Here is a 14,809-nt window from a genome sequence, read left to right as displayed (position 1 = left end):
CCCTATGAATAGTATTATAAATATTACTATTCAACAGTGTAGCTCTTTGCCAAGAACAAAATTCCCCTACTGCTCTCTAATTATACTCTGCCTGTCTCCCAGGAGAGATGGTAGTGAGCTCCCTGGAGACAGGGACCATATCTACCCACACTACCTCTCTCTACCCACATCACCTTCGTGAAATTCATTCACTTACTAAATGATTAGACCAGGAACAACTTGTGACCTTCACAACTGTCATAAATATATTGTGAGGAGTCTCTTTCCCAAATGCCTTTTCCCAAGTTGTTCCTTAACACAAAAGTCCAAACTTCTCCATGAACAATTAAAATGAGCAAATCCTCTTTGCAACTCTCTCTCCATCATGATTATTTGCAAATGCACCTGTATTCCCCATGACACTGTACTCCTTGGGGTTCCATGTTGTACCCCCAGAGATCCAGTACAGGATATATAGTTTGTGAACTTCTCTGTGGTAGAGCTACAGAGGAAAAGATCTGGCCCAAGGCCTGTGTGGACAGGACTTTGCGGACAAAGCCCAGAGTGGGCTCAGGGGTCTATCATCTGTAATCCTGCCAACTGAGCTAGAGAGCTACCTCGGCAGCCCTGAGCAGACCCTGTGTGTCAGCAGCCTGGCTTCTGGTCTCAGAGCTCTGTAGCTCCCAAGCATTCACTTTAATAAGAGTCACCAACCCCCATCTGGCTCTCTGCTTCAATCAAACCATCAACCTATGAATTTGCAAACTCCCTCTGTAATATTTTAAGAGGAAGACGTTTTAATAAAAAGTCAGTATTGCTAGATACATACACTCAGGTGTAATTATTTCCCAGGAAATAAAGAATGGGGCCAGAAATGTCTACAGTAGCATGATTTTTTTTTCCCCAGTACTGGTGATGGAACCCAGGGGCATTCTACCTTCGGGCCACACCCCCAGCCCTATTTTTTATTCTTTATTTTGTTTTGGGGGGGTTTTTTTGGTGGTCCTGGGGGTGGAACCCAGGGACTTTATACCTCCAGGCTATACTCCCAGACGTATTTTATATTTTATTTGGAAATAGGGTCTCACTAAGTTGCTGAGAGCCTCACTAAGTAGCTAAGGCTGGCTTTGAACCCATGTGATCCTCCTGTCTCAGCCTCCCAAGCACAGGGATTACAAGCATGTGCCACCACGCCCGGCTTTATTCTTTACTTTGAAACAGGGTCTCACTGGGTTGCAAAGGGCCTCATTAAGTAGCTGAGGCTGTCCGCAAACCGGATCCTCCTGTCTCAGCCTCCCAAATGCTGGAATTACAAGCATACACCACCACACCCAGCTTACGGTAGCCTTATGATTTTAAATGCCTCCAAGGAGCCAGTAAGAAGCAGGGCCCTGAGGAGAGCATTGGGGTGGGGAGGAGGCTCTCACCCCCCCCCTTAAGAAGAGCTGCCCATTCCAGTCTCACTGGGAATCCCAGCTGCCCCTGCCCCTGCCCACCTGGGCCCTCCATGCCCTGGGCCTGCCTTGGCCCTGCTATCTTATGGTGGTTGGTGTGAAGGCCGCCTGCCAAGATCCCTGACTCCCCAAGAGGTGAAAAAAAAAGGCTCAGACTGCCTGTGGTATGATCTGCCCTGGAGCCCTGGAGTCCTTGGGAACTGGGGTCAGAAGCTCAGGTGACCCGGGGTTTCCTGGAGGAAGCAGGCACGACAAGGGATGTGGATGTGAAGAGCCAGGCTTGGGAATCAGATGGCCTCTGGGTGCAGTCCTAATTCTCCACGCACTAGCTCCATGGCCTTGGGCAGCTTACTTTACCTCTCTGAGACTCTGTTTCCTTATTTGGACAATGGCAAGGGGGAAAAAAAAAACAACTAAAACCTGTCTTTCCTCTGGGGAAGACTGCCTTCGGACCTGGTGACAACATTTGGACAGGGTTTCTAGACAACAACAGGCCTGCCTGGCAGGACGAGTGGCCTATGGAGACCCGTAAGGCCAACCTACTCTTCCAACCTGGGCCTCCACTTCTTCCCTGCTTATCTATTTCCTGGGTCTTAAATGAGTGGTGGACACATTCAATTCCCCTCTGGCTACACTTTGGGGACCTAGCACGGGGCTGAAAGGACAATTCCTTGGAGTTTTCCAACTCCCGTCTTCCCTCCAGCCACCTACAGGCTGCATTTCTTGTACCTCCTTCCTGTCTTCTGAGGTTTGTGCCTTCAGCCCCACTTGGTAGATAAGGAAGTGGAGGCTGCTCTAAGTAAGAGGCTTGCTCAGATTTCACAGCCAGTAAGCAGGAAAGCCTCCGGATTTAAACTCTAGAGCCATGTTCTTCCCACATCTCCTCCCGCCTGTCTCCATATGCTGTGTCCTCCTCCACCCCGCGGCTCCCTCTCGCCACCGCAGCGTCCCTCCCACCCGTCAAGGTTCAGCACCACTCTGGCTTCTGTAATACTTTCCTCACTGTCTTAGATTTCTTTTAAAATTGCGTTCTTTCCTCTGATTCTAAACGGATGCACATTAAATTAGAAACGATGCATATATATGAACCAGGTGTGGTGGTGCACGCCTATAATCCCAGTACTTGGGAGGCTGAGATGGGAGAAATGCAGGTTCAAGACGAGCCTTAACAACTTAGCGAGACTCTCAACAACATAGGGAGACCCTCTTTTATTTTATTTATTTATTTTTTTTGGTGGTACTGGGGTTCCTGGAAACCCTTTTACCTCTGGGCTATACTCCCAGACCTATTATATATATTTTTTGAAACAGGGTCTCTTAAGCCAGCAAGGCTGGCTTCGAACCTGAGCAATCCTCCTGTCTCTACCTCCCAAGTGCAGGGATTACAAGCGTGCACCATACTATGCCCGGTGGGATACCCTGTTTTAAAACAAAAAATAAAAAATAGTAGCTTGGAAGTAGAATATTCCTGGATTCAATACCCAGTACTAAAAAAGAAGAAGAAAAAAGACACAAGAAAAAAATAATAAAACCATTTACTATCCCATTGCCTGGAAGTTTTCCATCTTTTCTCTATGTATTTCCATATGTGTCCATTTCCCCCAAATTTCTCCAATACAATGTGTTGTTTCAGCTTTTCTTTGGGCCCTTAGAGCAGCCTGGTTTGTTTTCTGTCTGATTTGCCTACTAGACTGTGAACCCCTAGAGGGCGGGCGCTGGGCCCTGATTTGGCTACGCATATACACCATTGGCTTCTAGTTGGCTTTAAAAGGGGAAGAAATTGTGGGCCCCAATGTGCAGACAGAGGAAGAAGTGAATACCTAGCTCTCATTTAAGACCCCAGGAATCAATGGGAGAAAGTGCCTGCCAGATGTACCATTCTTTATTTTTCAGATTAAAAGATGCAAAGCCTTGGGGAGGCTCATTCTAGGAGGCTTAGGCCACACTTGAAAGAGATGAACTGAATTTCAGACCCCAGCTTCCCCCCTTCCTTGCTCTTTCTCATTAGTCCTGCTCTACAATCCTGAGCCTCAGAGTCCTTATCTGGCAATCAGGGACAGTGCGTACAGGCTGTTGTAGGTGAGGTGGTAAGTGCCGACAGTGCGTTTAAGAGTGAATGCCAGCCCTGCCCTTCCTTCTTCCCAAAAGATTAATGCCCATTAACAACCTCGATGTATTACCAATCTATTATGCACTAAGCACCATGGGGGCTGGAAAAAAAGATGCTCTTCCTGCCTTAAAATCCCACTGGGGATGAAAAGCTTGAGTAGGAGCTGATTGGAGAGCACAGGAGTCCATTATGAGGGCTAATTGAGCCGCCCGGACAATGCTACTGAGTTAGGGCGGCATGCTGGTGCCAGGTTTGCAGGGAGGCCGCAGGTGCACGGCAGCAACCTTTACTGCCCTGGAAGCAGTCAAGGCAGGAAGAGTCCAGAGATAAGCTTATCTGTTGTCTGCTTTGTTTTTTCTTTTTTTTATCTGCCCCATGTTAGCAGCTTGTCTGTAAATTGTAAATTACAGCAATCTGGTGGTGAGAGGACGGGAGGTTAGATGGGGTGGAGAGAAGGAAATGAGATCAGAGAACGGGAACAGGGACTGGTGATTACATAGGATCCAGGTCTCCTTTCAGGAGCCCATCAAGCTGCTTTCCATTCCTGTGTCCATCCCTCCTGGGTTTCCTGATGCAGAGGAATTTATCGGAGCTAGGGTGTGGAAAATCACAAGGAAGTGATGGGGTGCACGCATTGAAAGCATGATGCTTTCGAGTCAGAGCTGTTTTCTTTGCCTGTGTTCTTGCTGGCTGTGTGACTTTGGGCAAATCACTTAGCCTCTATGAGCTTTACTTTCTTTATCTGCAAAGTGGGAACAATATCACAATAAACTTTCATGTGGTTATTTTATACATTGAAAGGGATTAATACTATGACATTATAGTATCATCATAGTGACTCTAAAAGTTGAATAAATGTTAAATGTTTTTAGTATTGCTAAAATAAGATCTGTACAAAAACAGGGTGGGCTGTTTCACCCCAAGTATGCATGTCAGAAGTATGTGTTTCATTGGTAGGGGCTGCTTCTGGAAGGTTCAGAGCGTTGGGCTGGGTAGGGGAAAGAGCACTGGTGAAGTTGGCACCAAAATTCAGGTCACTTCCTCATTTTTCAAAATTATTTTTACTGCAATCCACAGTATAGAGTGCACTTTATATCACAGTCTACTCTAGCCATGTGTTGGCAGATAAGAGATAAGTTGACCAAAAAAATACAGACCTACCTTAACCACATGCAATGCACATTGATACCTTCCATTTTTAAAAAGGCACCTGCAGCCAGGTGTCATGGCGCATGCCTATAATTTCAGCACTTGAGGGGCTGAGACAGTAGGATCACAGGTTTGCTGCCAGCCTCAGCTACTTGGCCAACACCCTCCACAACTTAGTGAGACCTTGGTTCAAAATAAAAAATAAAATGGGACTGGAAGTGTAACTCAGAGGTAGAATGTCCCTGTGTTCAATCGTGTGTGTGTGTGTGTGTGTGTGTGTGTGTGTGTGTGTGTGTGTGATATAGATATACATCAGTTGCAGCCTTCTTATTTCTGATTCAGTTATTGGGTCCCCACCCACAGTTTGAGAAACACTGAAAGGGCTGTAACCCTGGGCCAGTCACTTTCCCTCCCTGAGCAGTAGCTTCCCCATGGAGCTGGCCACGCACCATGAAAGCCTCTTAGTGCACAGCCAGCCTCTGCTGCTCAGTCAGTGCCAGGAGCACTGATGGAGCCCGTGCCCTCCGGAGGGTGCCCATTCAGGTGCTGTGGGAGGAACGGGGGTTGAAAAGAGAAGCTCCTGCCAGGCATGGTGGTGCATGCCTGCAAGCCCAGCTATTTGGGAGGCTGAGGCTGGAGGATTCAAGTTTGAAACCAACCTCAGCAACTTAGTAAGACCCTGTCTCAAAATAAAAAAATAAAAAGTACTAGGGGTATAATTCAGTGGTAGGGCACCCCTGAGTTTAATCCCTAGTTACTTACCCTCAAAATAAAACCTTTTTCCAGTTTCTGCTCTCAGGAAGCCACTTGGGGCACCTGATGCTGGGACAGGTGGGAGGCAAAAAAGGGGGGTGGCCTCTCCCCAAAGACTCAGCATGGTGGAAAGACAAGGGGGTGGGGAGTTGCCGGTGTTGATCTTTCTGTTTGTGCCCCAGCAGCCTGCCTGACGGTGAGACAGGAGAGGACCCCAGGTACTGTTTCTTTGGGACTGGGTGGAAAATGGGTCCCAAAGAGAGAAGGTCGGGGTGGGAGCGAGGGGCCTGTGGTGGGGAAGCGCTACAATGGATTCAAGGCTGTGCAGCCCACCTGCTCTCAGAAGCATGAAGCTAAGCCAGGTATTCTCAAGAAGGGCAAAATTTGGTTTTAGAGAGAGGAGGGAGAAAACGTTTTGACATACAATGCTTTGTGCCCATCCAAAGTACATAAACAGGTATCAGTATGTAGCAAGTAGAGTCAGAAAGTAGATTAGTGGTTGCCAGGGGCTGTTGGGAGAGAGAAAGGGACAATGACTGCTAATGGGTGCTAAGTTTCTTTGGGGATGATGAATACATTCTGGAACTGGATGGAGAAGTGCTGGTTGCACAACCTTATGAATATACTAGAACCACCGAACTGATTTTAAAAATGTGGTGGTGGTAGAGATCAAATAGAAAAATATATCAGAAAATTCTCCGGGTGATAATGAGAGGAAGCATTGAGCGATGTATCTGTAAGAAGACAGAGGGTATTCCTCAGGCCAGACAGAAAATTTATCTTGTTGCTTTGTGTTCACCACAAGTGTAAAAAAAATCCAAGTGAAATAAATTATTGAGATTCCGAGAATCCCCCCAAAGCAAGAGAGGCCCTGCAGGCGGTGCCGTGGGGGCAGGGAAGGTGGCTCCACTGTATAATAGGTTTAAGCCTCCAGCCTTCACTCTCCAACTCCCAAGAGGATTCACTTCTCCGTGTTTTCTCCGTCCTTTCTGCCACCTTGTCCCCAACGTGATGACAGGCCCATCCTCTCAAGCCAGAGTGGCCATATTTCTAAAGCCAAAAATCAGGCATGGCATGTGACAAGCACATGCACGTACAACAAGAACAAAGTGACCGAGAACTTGGCACTGGGGCAGGTGGGGGCGGTCCAGAGCACGTGGGCACCAGAGCTGACGTGTCGAACTGGCAGGGCCCACGGATTCCACACTTGTCTCCTGACGCGGCCATGTGGGGCCTGCCTGGAGCCCTTCTTGGCAGTTCAGGACTCCTGAAGGAGGGAGGAAGTCAGGGCTGGAGTGATTTCTTGGCTTGGTCTCACATTGGGCTCCTCCCTGGCTCAGGGCAGGGCCCCAGGAGGGAGAACAGACTGCAGGGCAGAGGCAATCTGGGCGCAGGGCAGGGACGCCAAGGTCCTATGTCTATGTCCCAGGGAACTAAGGCCAGGACCACCCAAACCTGCCTTGGGTCCTGAAGGAGGGAGAGGCGGCCAGAGGCCACGCCCCGCAAAGTGCAGGGGCTGATGTTGGCCTTCCCAGAGTGTCCCTGGCCCAACTGTGGGTGCAGCCTGGTAGCCTGAGACCTTGACCTGTTCATTTGAGCCCAGATGCGAAGGCCCAGTCTACGGGGGCCATACTCCTCTGACCTGGGCGGTTTTCCCCAAGAGTGTGCACCATGGTGTTTTCCCCCCTTCCTCCCTTCTAAATGAACCAGGTCCCAGGGTTTCCTCCCTGTCTATGTAGGCAGGTGGTGGAGGCTCCCTGAGAATGGCTGTACCCCATATCTCACTCATAGCTGCAGATTTGGTCCCAGGGGTGCTAAGAGGCACTCATGTGGGGTTTGAGGGAGCTCAAAATCTTGATGGAGGACCTGAGGCGTGTCTTTCTTCTCTGCAGCAGTCCAGAGCGGGAGACCATGACAGACACAGACGTCAGGTACCAGGTGTGGGAACCCTTGCCCCCCAGGGCAGGCTCCCTCGGAGGCTGCAGGCCTGGGGGAGTGACTCTGCCCTGGAGGGCAGCTCAGTCCCAGCCCAGCTGCTGGGGGAGGCCAGAGGGGCTCCGGGTCCTGGGGGCTTAGGAGCTGTAGCTGCCTGTGCAGCAGGCTGCTCCCTTCACCTCAATCTCCAGAGTGGGTGTAGGGAGGGGAAGATCTTGAGAACCAAATTACACTAATGATTTCCTTGACTCTGCTTAGGAAAACCAAGCTCTTCCATTTAGAGTCCAGCAGTTCAGGACTCCTGAAAGAGGGAGGAAGTCAGGGCTGGAGTGATTTCTTGGCTTGATCTTATGTTGGGCTCCTCCCTGACTCAGGGTAGGGGCCCAGGAGGGAGAACAGACTGCAGAGAAGAGACAGGCTGGGTGCAGGGCAGGGACGCCAAGGTCCTGTGTTCCAGGCAACTCGGGCCTGGACCACCTAAACCTGCCTTGGGTCCTGGAGGAGGGAGAGGCAGCCAGAGGACACGCCCTGCAAATTTCTGGCAGCCGCCCCCTTGCCCCTGTCAACACCATCATCTTGACAACTGCTGTCTGAGAATGAGCTCCTGAGAAGCCCCTATTCCCCACACCCTGCTTTTTCCAGGAAGAGAGGCCCCGTGGCCTATGCTTCTCAGAAACCATGGCTACTAAATGCCACTGTGGAGGAGAATATCACCTTCGAGAGTCCCTTCAACAAACAACGGTAAAAGCTTGCAGGAAGGAGGGTTTGGGGGAGGGGAGGAATTGGTCCCTGGCAGCATGGCCAGCCCTCCAGAGCCCGCAGGCGCCTGCAGGAGCCTCCCTGCCCCTCATCGATCACCCACACCCACCCATCCTGCTCTCCAGGCTGCTTACCTGGAGTCCAGCCAGCTACATATGTCCATCTGGACTGGATCCAGAAGTACCAGGGTGTGGACAGCCCAGCCCCCGGGGGTGAGAGGAGGAGAGAACCGCTGCCTAATTTCCTGGTGGGCAACCCCGCCCTGCCTGATTCTCCATTCTCACGATTCCCCACCTGCAGCTCCTCCTTTCCCTTCAATAATAAGTGATGGGTAAAATCCGTTAGGCACCATGCCCAGCTCTTTGTACATGTGATTGCCCCTGACAAACCACCTCAGGAGGCAGGTGCTACTGTCCCCATTTTACAGATGAGGAAGCCGGGGCTGCACAACGTTAGGTGCCACCCAGCTAGTAAGCGACTGAAACGGGTCTCAAATCCAGAGCTGCCTAACAACACGTTTGTCACCAAGGCACTCCCATACCTCCGTGGATCCTGGCTGGCACCCGCCCGGATTAAGGGGTGTCCGGGAAAGAAGGAGAAGAGCAGGCTAAGCAAATATTTGACTAGCCATCATCATTACCGCCTAAACCACCCAGCAGTGATTTTCCCAGGCAGTGCCCTGAGCTGGGGCTCTGGCTGCAGGTTTCCCACTGCTTGGGGACCACGGGCCCCTCTTGTCACTTACTCAGCATATTTGCTTCCACCCAATTTCATCTATCAAATATTTGACCTGTTCCAGGGCTGTGGGAGGTGCTGCTGACCTCGGCTCTTTTCAAGCTCACCTGGTGTTTGCTTGCACCCAGGTGGGAGGCCAGTTAAAGCCATTGTTCCCCCTGGGCACAGGCACCCAGAGACTAATGACCCTGTGGAGGGCTGAGGCCCAACTCTGGCGGGGCGATCAGCATCCCCGCCCCCTACTCCTCTCCAGGTACAAGATGGTCATCGAAGCCTGTTCCCTGCAGCCAGACATCGACATCCTGCCCCATGGAGACCAGACCCAGATTGGGGAACGGGTTAGTAGCAGCCTCCCCTGCCCCCCACCCATCGCCCCCACTATCCCCTGAGATCCTTCTCAGAAAGAGTGGGTAACTGGGAAATTGGAGAGGGCAAAGGCTGATGTGGTACCCACAGTGGGGCGGAACATGATTTCTTTGATGATGGTTGTCTTTGACAGGCTTCCAGTCCTGCGTGGTGGGCTAGGTCAGCTTAGTGCCTACCCAGCCTGGGCATGACTTGACTCTCCTTCATTCATGCCCCAAGTATATCTGATGCCCACATGGCACTGCTCAGCCCAAGGTTATATTCTTCCTGTTCACTCTGCAGTTGGGCCCCGCCATAGCCTTAGACAAATAGGATTCTCCTGAGCCCTTCCTCCCTGTGTGTGATTTAAATCCCTACGTCCTGGGTTACACTGCTCAGATGGTCCTGGGCATTTACGTGATGAATCTTCGAAGACCGTGGGATTCCAATTCCCACTTGTGAATGAATTCAGTAAACATGTACAAGTTCCTTCTCTCTGTAAGGTGAGGAGGGGCTCAGAGGTAGAGAGAGCCAGGCCTCTGTCCCAAAGAGCTCACAGTCCAGTAGAGACCAGAACAGTCTCCCCGAATGGCTGAGGACATGACTTGTTCCTCCTCTTTGGTGACAGGGCATCAACCTATCTGGTGGTCAGCGCCAGCGAATCAGTGTGGCCCGAGCCCTCTACCAGCACACCAACGTTGTCTTCTTGGTGAGTGTCCCAGGTGACATTTCCCGGGGCCCTCATCTCTGGCTGCCTTTCTGGCTTACTACACACACACACACACACACACACACACACACACACACACACCATAACCCAACAACCTCCCTCTCCCAATGTTGCCTACTTGGTTTACTTGGGAGGAAACGGAGGCAGGGAAGAATTAGTGCCAATAACCCACTGCAGACTCCACACTGAGCCCGAGTAGCCATGAGGGGAGGCAAATTGTAGTTACAGGCTGCTTCTCTACAGGACAGCCTCAACCTATAAACACACATGCAGCCTCACTGTCGGGACAGCATTCGCACAGAATGCACACTGCCACTTCCCATGTTAGGCCCAAGGCAGACATCGCTAACTGACCACCGCATTATTTCCCATGGAATTCAACTTGGCCTCAGAATCCCTAATCCAACCCTCCAGGTAACCACTGACAGTCAAACATGAGATACAACTTATCGGCTATCCCTTCCCCAATTCATGTCAAGGTGTGTCCCAGACCTCGGTTGATGCTAAAGAATCCTAAGACCCAGCCCTTGGCTTTGACAATCTGGAATTTGATTAGGGGGACAGATCTCACCTGTACTCAGTCAATCCAAAGCCAAACTGTGGTGTGACACAGACTCTGAGAGGCCTGGTCCAAGAGACGCTGTGAGGGCTAGAATAATCACTGACGGAGGAGGGGATGCCAGGAAAGAGAGTCCTTTTTTTTTTTTTTTTTTTTTCTTCGTCACTGGGGATGGAACCCAGGGGCATTTACCTCCAAGCTATACCCCCAGCCCTATTTTTTTTTTATCATTATTATTCTTTAGTTTGAAACAGGATCTCATAAAGTTACAAAGGGCCTCACTAAGTAGCTGAGGCCGGCCACGGACCTGCAATTCTCCTTTCGTAGCCTCCAAATACTGGGATTACAAGCGTGCACCGCCATGCCTGGCTGAAAGAGTCAATTTAACAGAAGGAAAGAAGGGGACGGTTAAGACAGGGAGTTGGAAAAAGGAAGCTCGGGTTTCTGATCCCAGCTTTATCCTCTCACCTCTCCCACAACAGGTAGTGCCCGTCACTAAAGACACTCCAGCTGTAAAGATTTATAGTCTACGTGTTAAGAACTTTGAGGTTCTAACTCACTCATTATCCCTCATGAGATTTAAACAACCCTGCTAGAATAAAGTTCAGTGACTTTTTTAGTTCATCAAACTCATTTTGTGGGTGTTACTGGGGATTGAACTCAGGGGCATTCTACCTCTGAGCTATACCTTCAGCCTGATTTAATTTTTTTATTTTGAAATAGGGCCTCGCTAAGTTGCTGACACTGGCCTCACACCCGCAATCCTCCTGGCTTAGCCTCCCAAATCCTGGGATTATAGGTCTACGCCACCATGCCCAGCTATTTCTTCAAGCTTTTCCTAAGCTCCTGTCATGTACAGGCATAGGGACAAGGGGCGTCAGATCTTGGGGGCCTTGCAGTCAGGAGTGACAAATAACTATCAGACCTGCTTTTGTACAGAATGTTCCTGGAGTAGAGAGGAAGGAGGGGAAGGAACGGGGTCAAGACAGGACACAGGAAGGACTAGTGCTGGATGAGTGGAGGATGAATAGGAGTTCATGAGGTCAGTAGAAGGCGGAGCAGCACCCCAGGCAGAGGGAACGTTTCAGGCAACCGTCTGGAATGGAGCCAGGTGTGGTGGTGCACTCCTGAAATTTCCATACCGGAGAGGCTGAGACAGGAGGATCTCATATTTGAGGCCAGCCTCAGCAACTTGGTGAGACTATATTTCAAAATAAAAAAAGTTGAGCTTTATAAGTGACTCAGAGCTACTAAAGTTTCAAGAGACAGGAAGCAAAGTGATTAGATCTGTTTGAGCGTGGGAACAGCCCATTTTAAGATGAAGCAGCTAATGCCTAGAGAAGTTAGATGTATTGTCCAAGGCCACACAGCTAACTAATATCAGTCCCTAAATTTTTTCTGTCTTTTGGTTTTGCGTTTTGGTTCTGGGGATTAAACCCAGAGGCATCATTCTACCTCCAAGCTACACCCCCAGCCCTTTTTATTTTTGTATTTCAAAACAGGATCTCACGGGGCATGGTGGCACACGCTTGTAATCCCAGCATTTAAGAGGCTGAGGTTCAAGGAGAGCCCCAGCTACTTAGTGAGGCCTCCGCAACTTAGTGAGACCTTGTTTCAAAATAAAGAATAAAAAAACAACAGTAGCTCAGAGGTAGAATGCCCCTGGGTTCCATCCCCCGGTACCGCAAAAAGCAAAAAAAAGAAAAAAAAAATCAAAACAGGGTCTCTCTGCATTGCTGAGGGTCTTGTGAAGTTGCTGAGGCTTCAAATCCTCAGTCCTCCTGTCTCCAATTCCCACATACTGGGATTAAAGGCATGTACCGCCACACCAGGCTCCAGACACTAAATTAGCGTCATATAGGTCTGATGGGTTTTATGCTCCCTGTTATCCCTTCCCCACACCTGCCTCTACCTTCTCCCCCCGCCCAGGACGACCCTTTCTCAGCTCTGGATGTCCATCTGAGTGACCACTTGATGCAGGCCGGCATCCTTGAGCTGCTCCGGGATGATAAGAGGACAGTGGTCCTGGTGACCCACAAGCTCCAGTACCTGCCCCATGCAGACTGGGTAAGGCGACCGGGCAGGGGTCAGGCCATGGGCTGGGGTGGGGGGCAGTCAGGCATCTGCAGGGGTCACTCGGGTTTCTCAGTCGCAGCTGCTGAGGGGGCACAAAGCCTGAAGACCAGCCTCACACAGGCTGCGGGCCACCCAAGGCTGGCACAAAGCCAAGGAGCAGACACTCAGCGCCCGTGTCCTGACGACATGTCCCCAGCCTGGGGAAGTGCCTGCGTGTGGACAGCCTCTGACCTTGCAGGAAATGAATGGACTCGGGTTGGGGTTAAATGGAAAAAACAGAAACAAACCATAGTAGGAGTAATAGAAACTTCAGCGCCATCAATAAGATGTAATGTCGTGAAAACTCACATTGACTGAATTCCCTTTTTTTTTTGTTTTTGTTTTTTTTTTTTGTTTTTTTTTTTTTGGTGGTACTGGGATTCCTGGAAGCCCTTCTACCTCCGGGCTACACTCCCAGACCTATTTTTCTTATACTTTTTATTTGGAAACAGGGTCTCGTAAGCCAGCACGGCTGGCTTCAAACCCGCGCGATCCTCCTGTCTCCGCCTCCCAAGCGCGGGGATTACAAGCCTGCGCCACCACGCCCGGTGAAAATTCCCTTATTCTTCAACGGGCAAGAAATAGTTACATTTCAAATAACTGAAAGCACTTAAGCCTGGAGTGGCGCACGCTTGTAATTCCAGCATTTGGGAGACTGAGACAGGAGGATCATAGTTCTCTGACAGCTTTACTTAGTGAGGCCCTTTGCAACTAAGTGAGACTCTGTTTCAAAGTAAAAAACAGGGCTGAGGGTGTAGCTCAAAAGGAGAATGCCCCTGAATACCATCCCTAGTACCACAAAAAAAGTAAAAAATAACAAAAATAAAGCACTTAATTGTGTGTGTGTGTGTGTGTGTGTGTGTGTGTGTGTGTGTGGTACTGGGGCTGGAACCCAGGGGCTTTCAAACTCCAGCTACACTCCTAGACCTATTATATTTGGAAACAGTGTCTCACTAAGTAGCTGAGAGCCTCACTAAGTAGCTGAGGCTGGCTTCGAACCTGTGTGATCCTCCTGCCTCAGCTTCCCAAGTACTGGGATTATAAGAGTGTGCCACCACTTCCAGTGCACTTAATTTTTTATAAAGGTACTGGAAATTGAACCCAGGGGCATTCTACCTCCAAGCTATACCCACAGCCCTATTTTGTGTTTTTTTTTTTTGTTGTTGTTGTTGTTGTTCTTGTTGTTGAAACAGGATTTAAGTTGCTGAGGCTGGCCTCCATCCTGTCATCCTCCTATCTCAGCCTCCCAAGCACTGAGATTATAGGCATGAGCCATTACACCTGGCAGATTTTAATTTTTAAGATAAACATAAAGTGACTTTTGATATATATTCATATATGTATCCATATATAAAATTTCTCCTTGCCAGGAGAGAACACGCTCGTAATCCCAGTATTTAGAAGGCTGAGACAGGAGGATCAGAGGTTCAAGGTTAAGGTCAGCCTCAGTTACTTAGTGAGGCCCTCCGCAACTTAATGAAACCGCGGTTCAAAATTAAGAATAAAAAATAGGGTTGGGGTGTAGCTCGGAGGTTGAATCCTCCTGGGTTCAATCCCCAGTTTCACAAAAATAAACAAATAAATAAATAAATAAAGTAAAAATAAAATTTCTCCTAAGTAGCAGCAAAATTTTGAGGTAATCTCCTACCTTCGAGCCTATGCCAAATGGCCCTGCCAGTGCCCCCACCTCCAAATAAATGTTCCCATGTATGATGATATCCTTCTCCATGAAAAAGGCCAGCAAAAGAAAAACAGCAAAAACACTTATTTTTTTTAAAACTACTAAACCAGGTACAGAAGATTTGTGCCTGAGTTTCTGTGGTGACACTGGTATGGCAGTACAGGGCAATCCTGAGACCAAAGAAGGTAAACAGAAGGTTCCTTATTCCTTGAGGTATCGTGAATAGGACTCCTGGGCATCCTCCCAAGCCCAACATGGGGTTGGTTCGGGTGAAGGAATCAGGCTGGGTGTCAGTTAATGGGGAATCTGAGGCAGGTGCGGAGGGCACGCCTATAATCCCAGTACTTGGGAGGCTGAGACAGGAGGATTGCAGGTTCAGAGCCAGCACTCAGTAACTTAAGGAGACCCTGTTTCAAAATAAAAAATAAAAAAGGACTAGGGGTGTAGCTCAGAGGTAGAATGCCCCTGGGTTCAATCCCCAGTAGCACAAGAAAAAATATATATA

At 49.4% G+C, this 14,809-nt stretch overlaps 1 protein-coding gene across 8 annotated transcripts in view; it reads left to right on the top strand.

Annotated features, from left to right (window-relative positions):
- ABCC8 (ATP binding cassette subfamily C member 8) overlaps positions 1-14,809 on the top strand; it is a gene marked incomplete at both ends in the record, with an annotated part of 80,109 nt that overhangs the window by 50,065 nt on the left and 15,235 nt on the right. For 3 of the 8 annotated variants that reach the window (XM_080719827.1, XM_080719825.1, XM_080719820.1), the window contains 6 exons: positions 5,631-5,663; positions 7,341-7,376; positions 8,023-8,121; positions 9,128-9,212; positions 9,848-9,928; positions 12,438-12,575. In XM_080719827.1, coding sequence (XP_080575953.1) covers positions 5,631-5,663; positions 7,341-7,376; positions 8,023-8,121; positions 9,128-9,212; positions 9,848-9,928; positions 12,438-12,575 — 472 coding nt within the window. Of the gene's footprint in view, positions 1-5,627; positions 5,685-7,337; positions 7,377-8,022; positions 8,122-9,127; positions 9,213-9,847; positions 9,929-12,437; positions 12,576-14,809 lie in introns of all 8 variants that reach the window. The other 5 variants (XM_080719826.1, XM_080719823.1, XM_080719824.1 and 2 more) reach the window with 4 other exon arrangements.

The sequence above is a fragment of the Muscardinus avellanarius genome (genome assembly GCF_963383645.1).
Source record: "Muscardinus avellanarius genome assembly, chromosome: 1".
In the NCBI taxonomy this organism is placed as follows: Eukaryota; Metazoa; Chordata; class Mammalia; order Rodentia; family Gliridae; genus Muscardinus; species Muscardinus avellanarius.
This window is presented reverse-complemented; position numbering and strand designations above follow the sequence as displayed.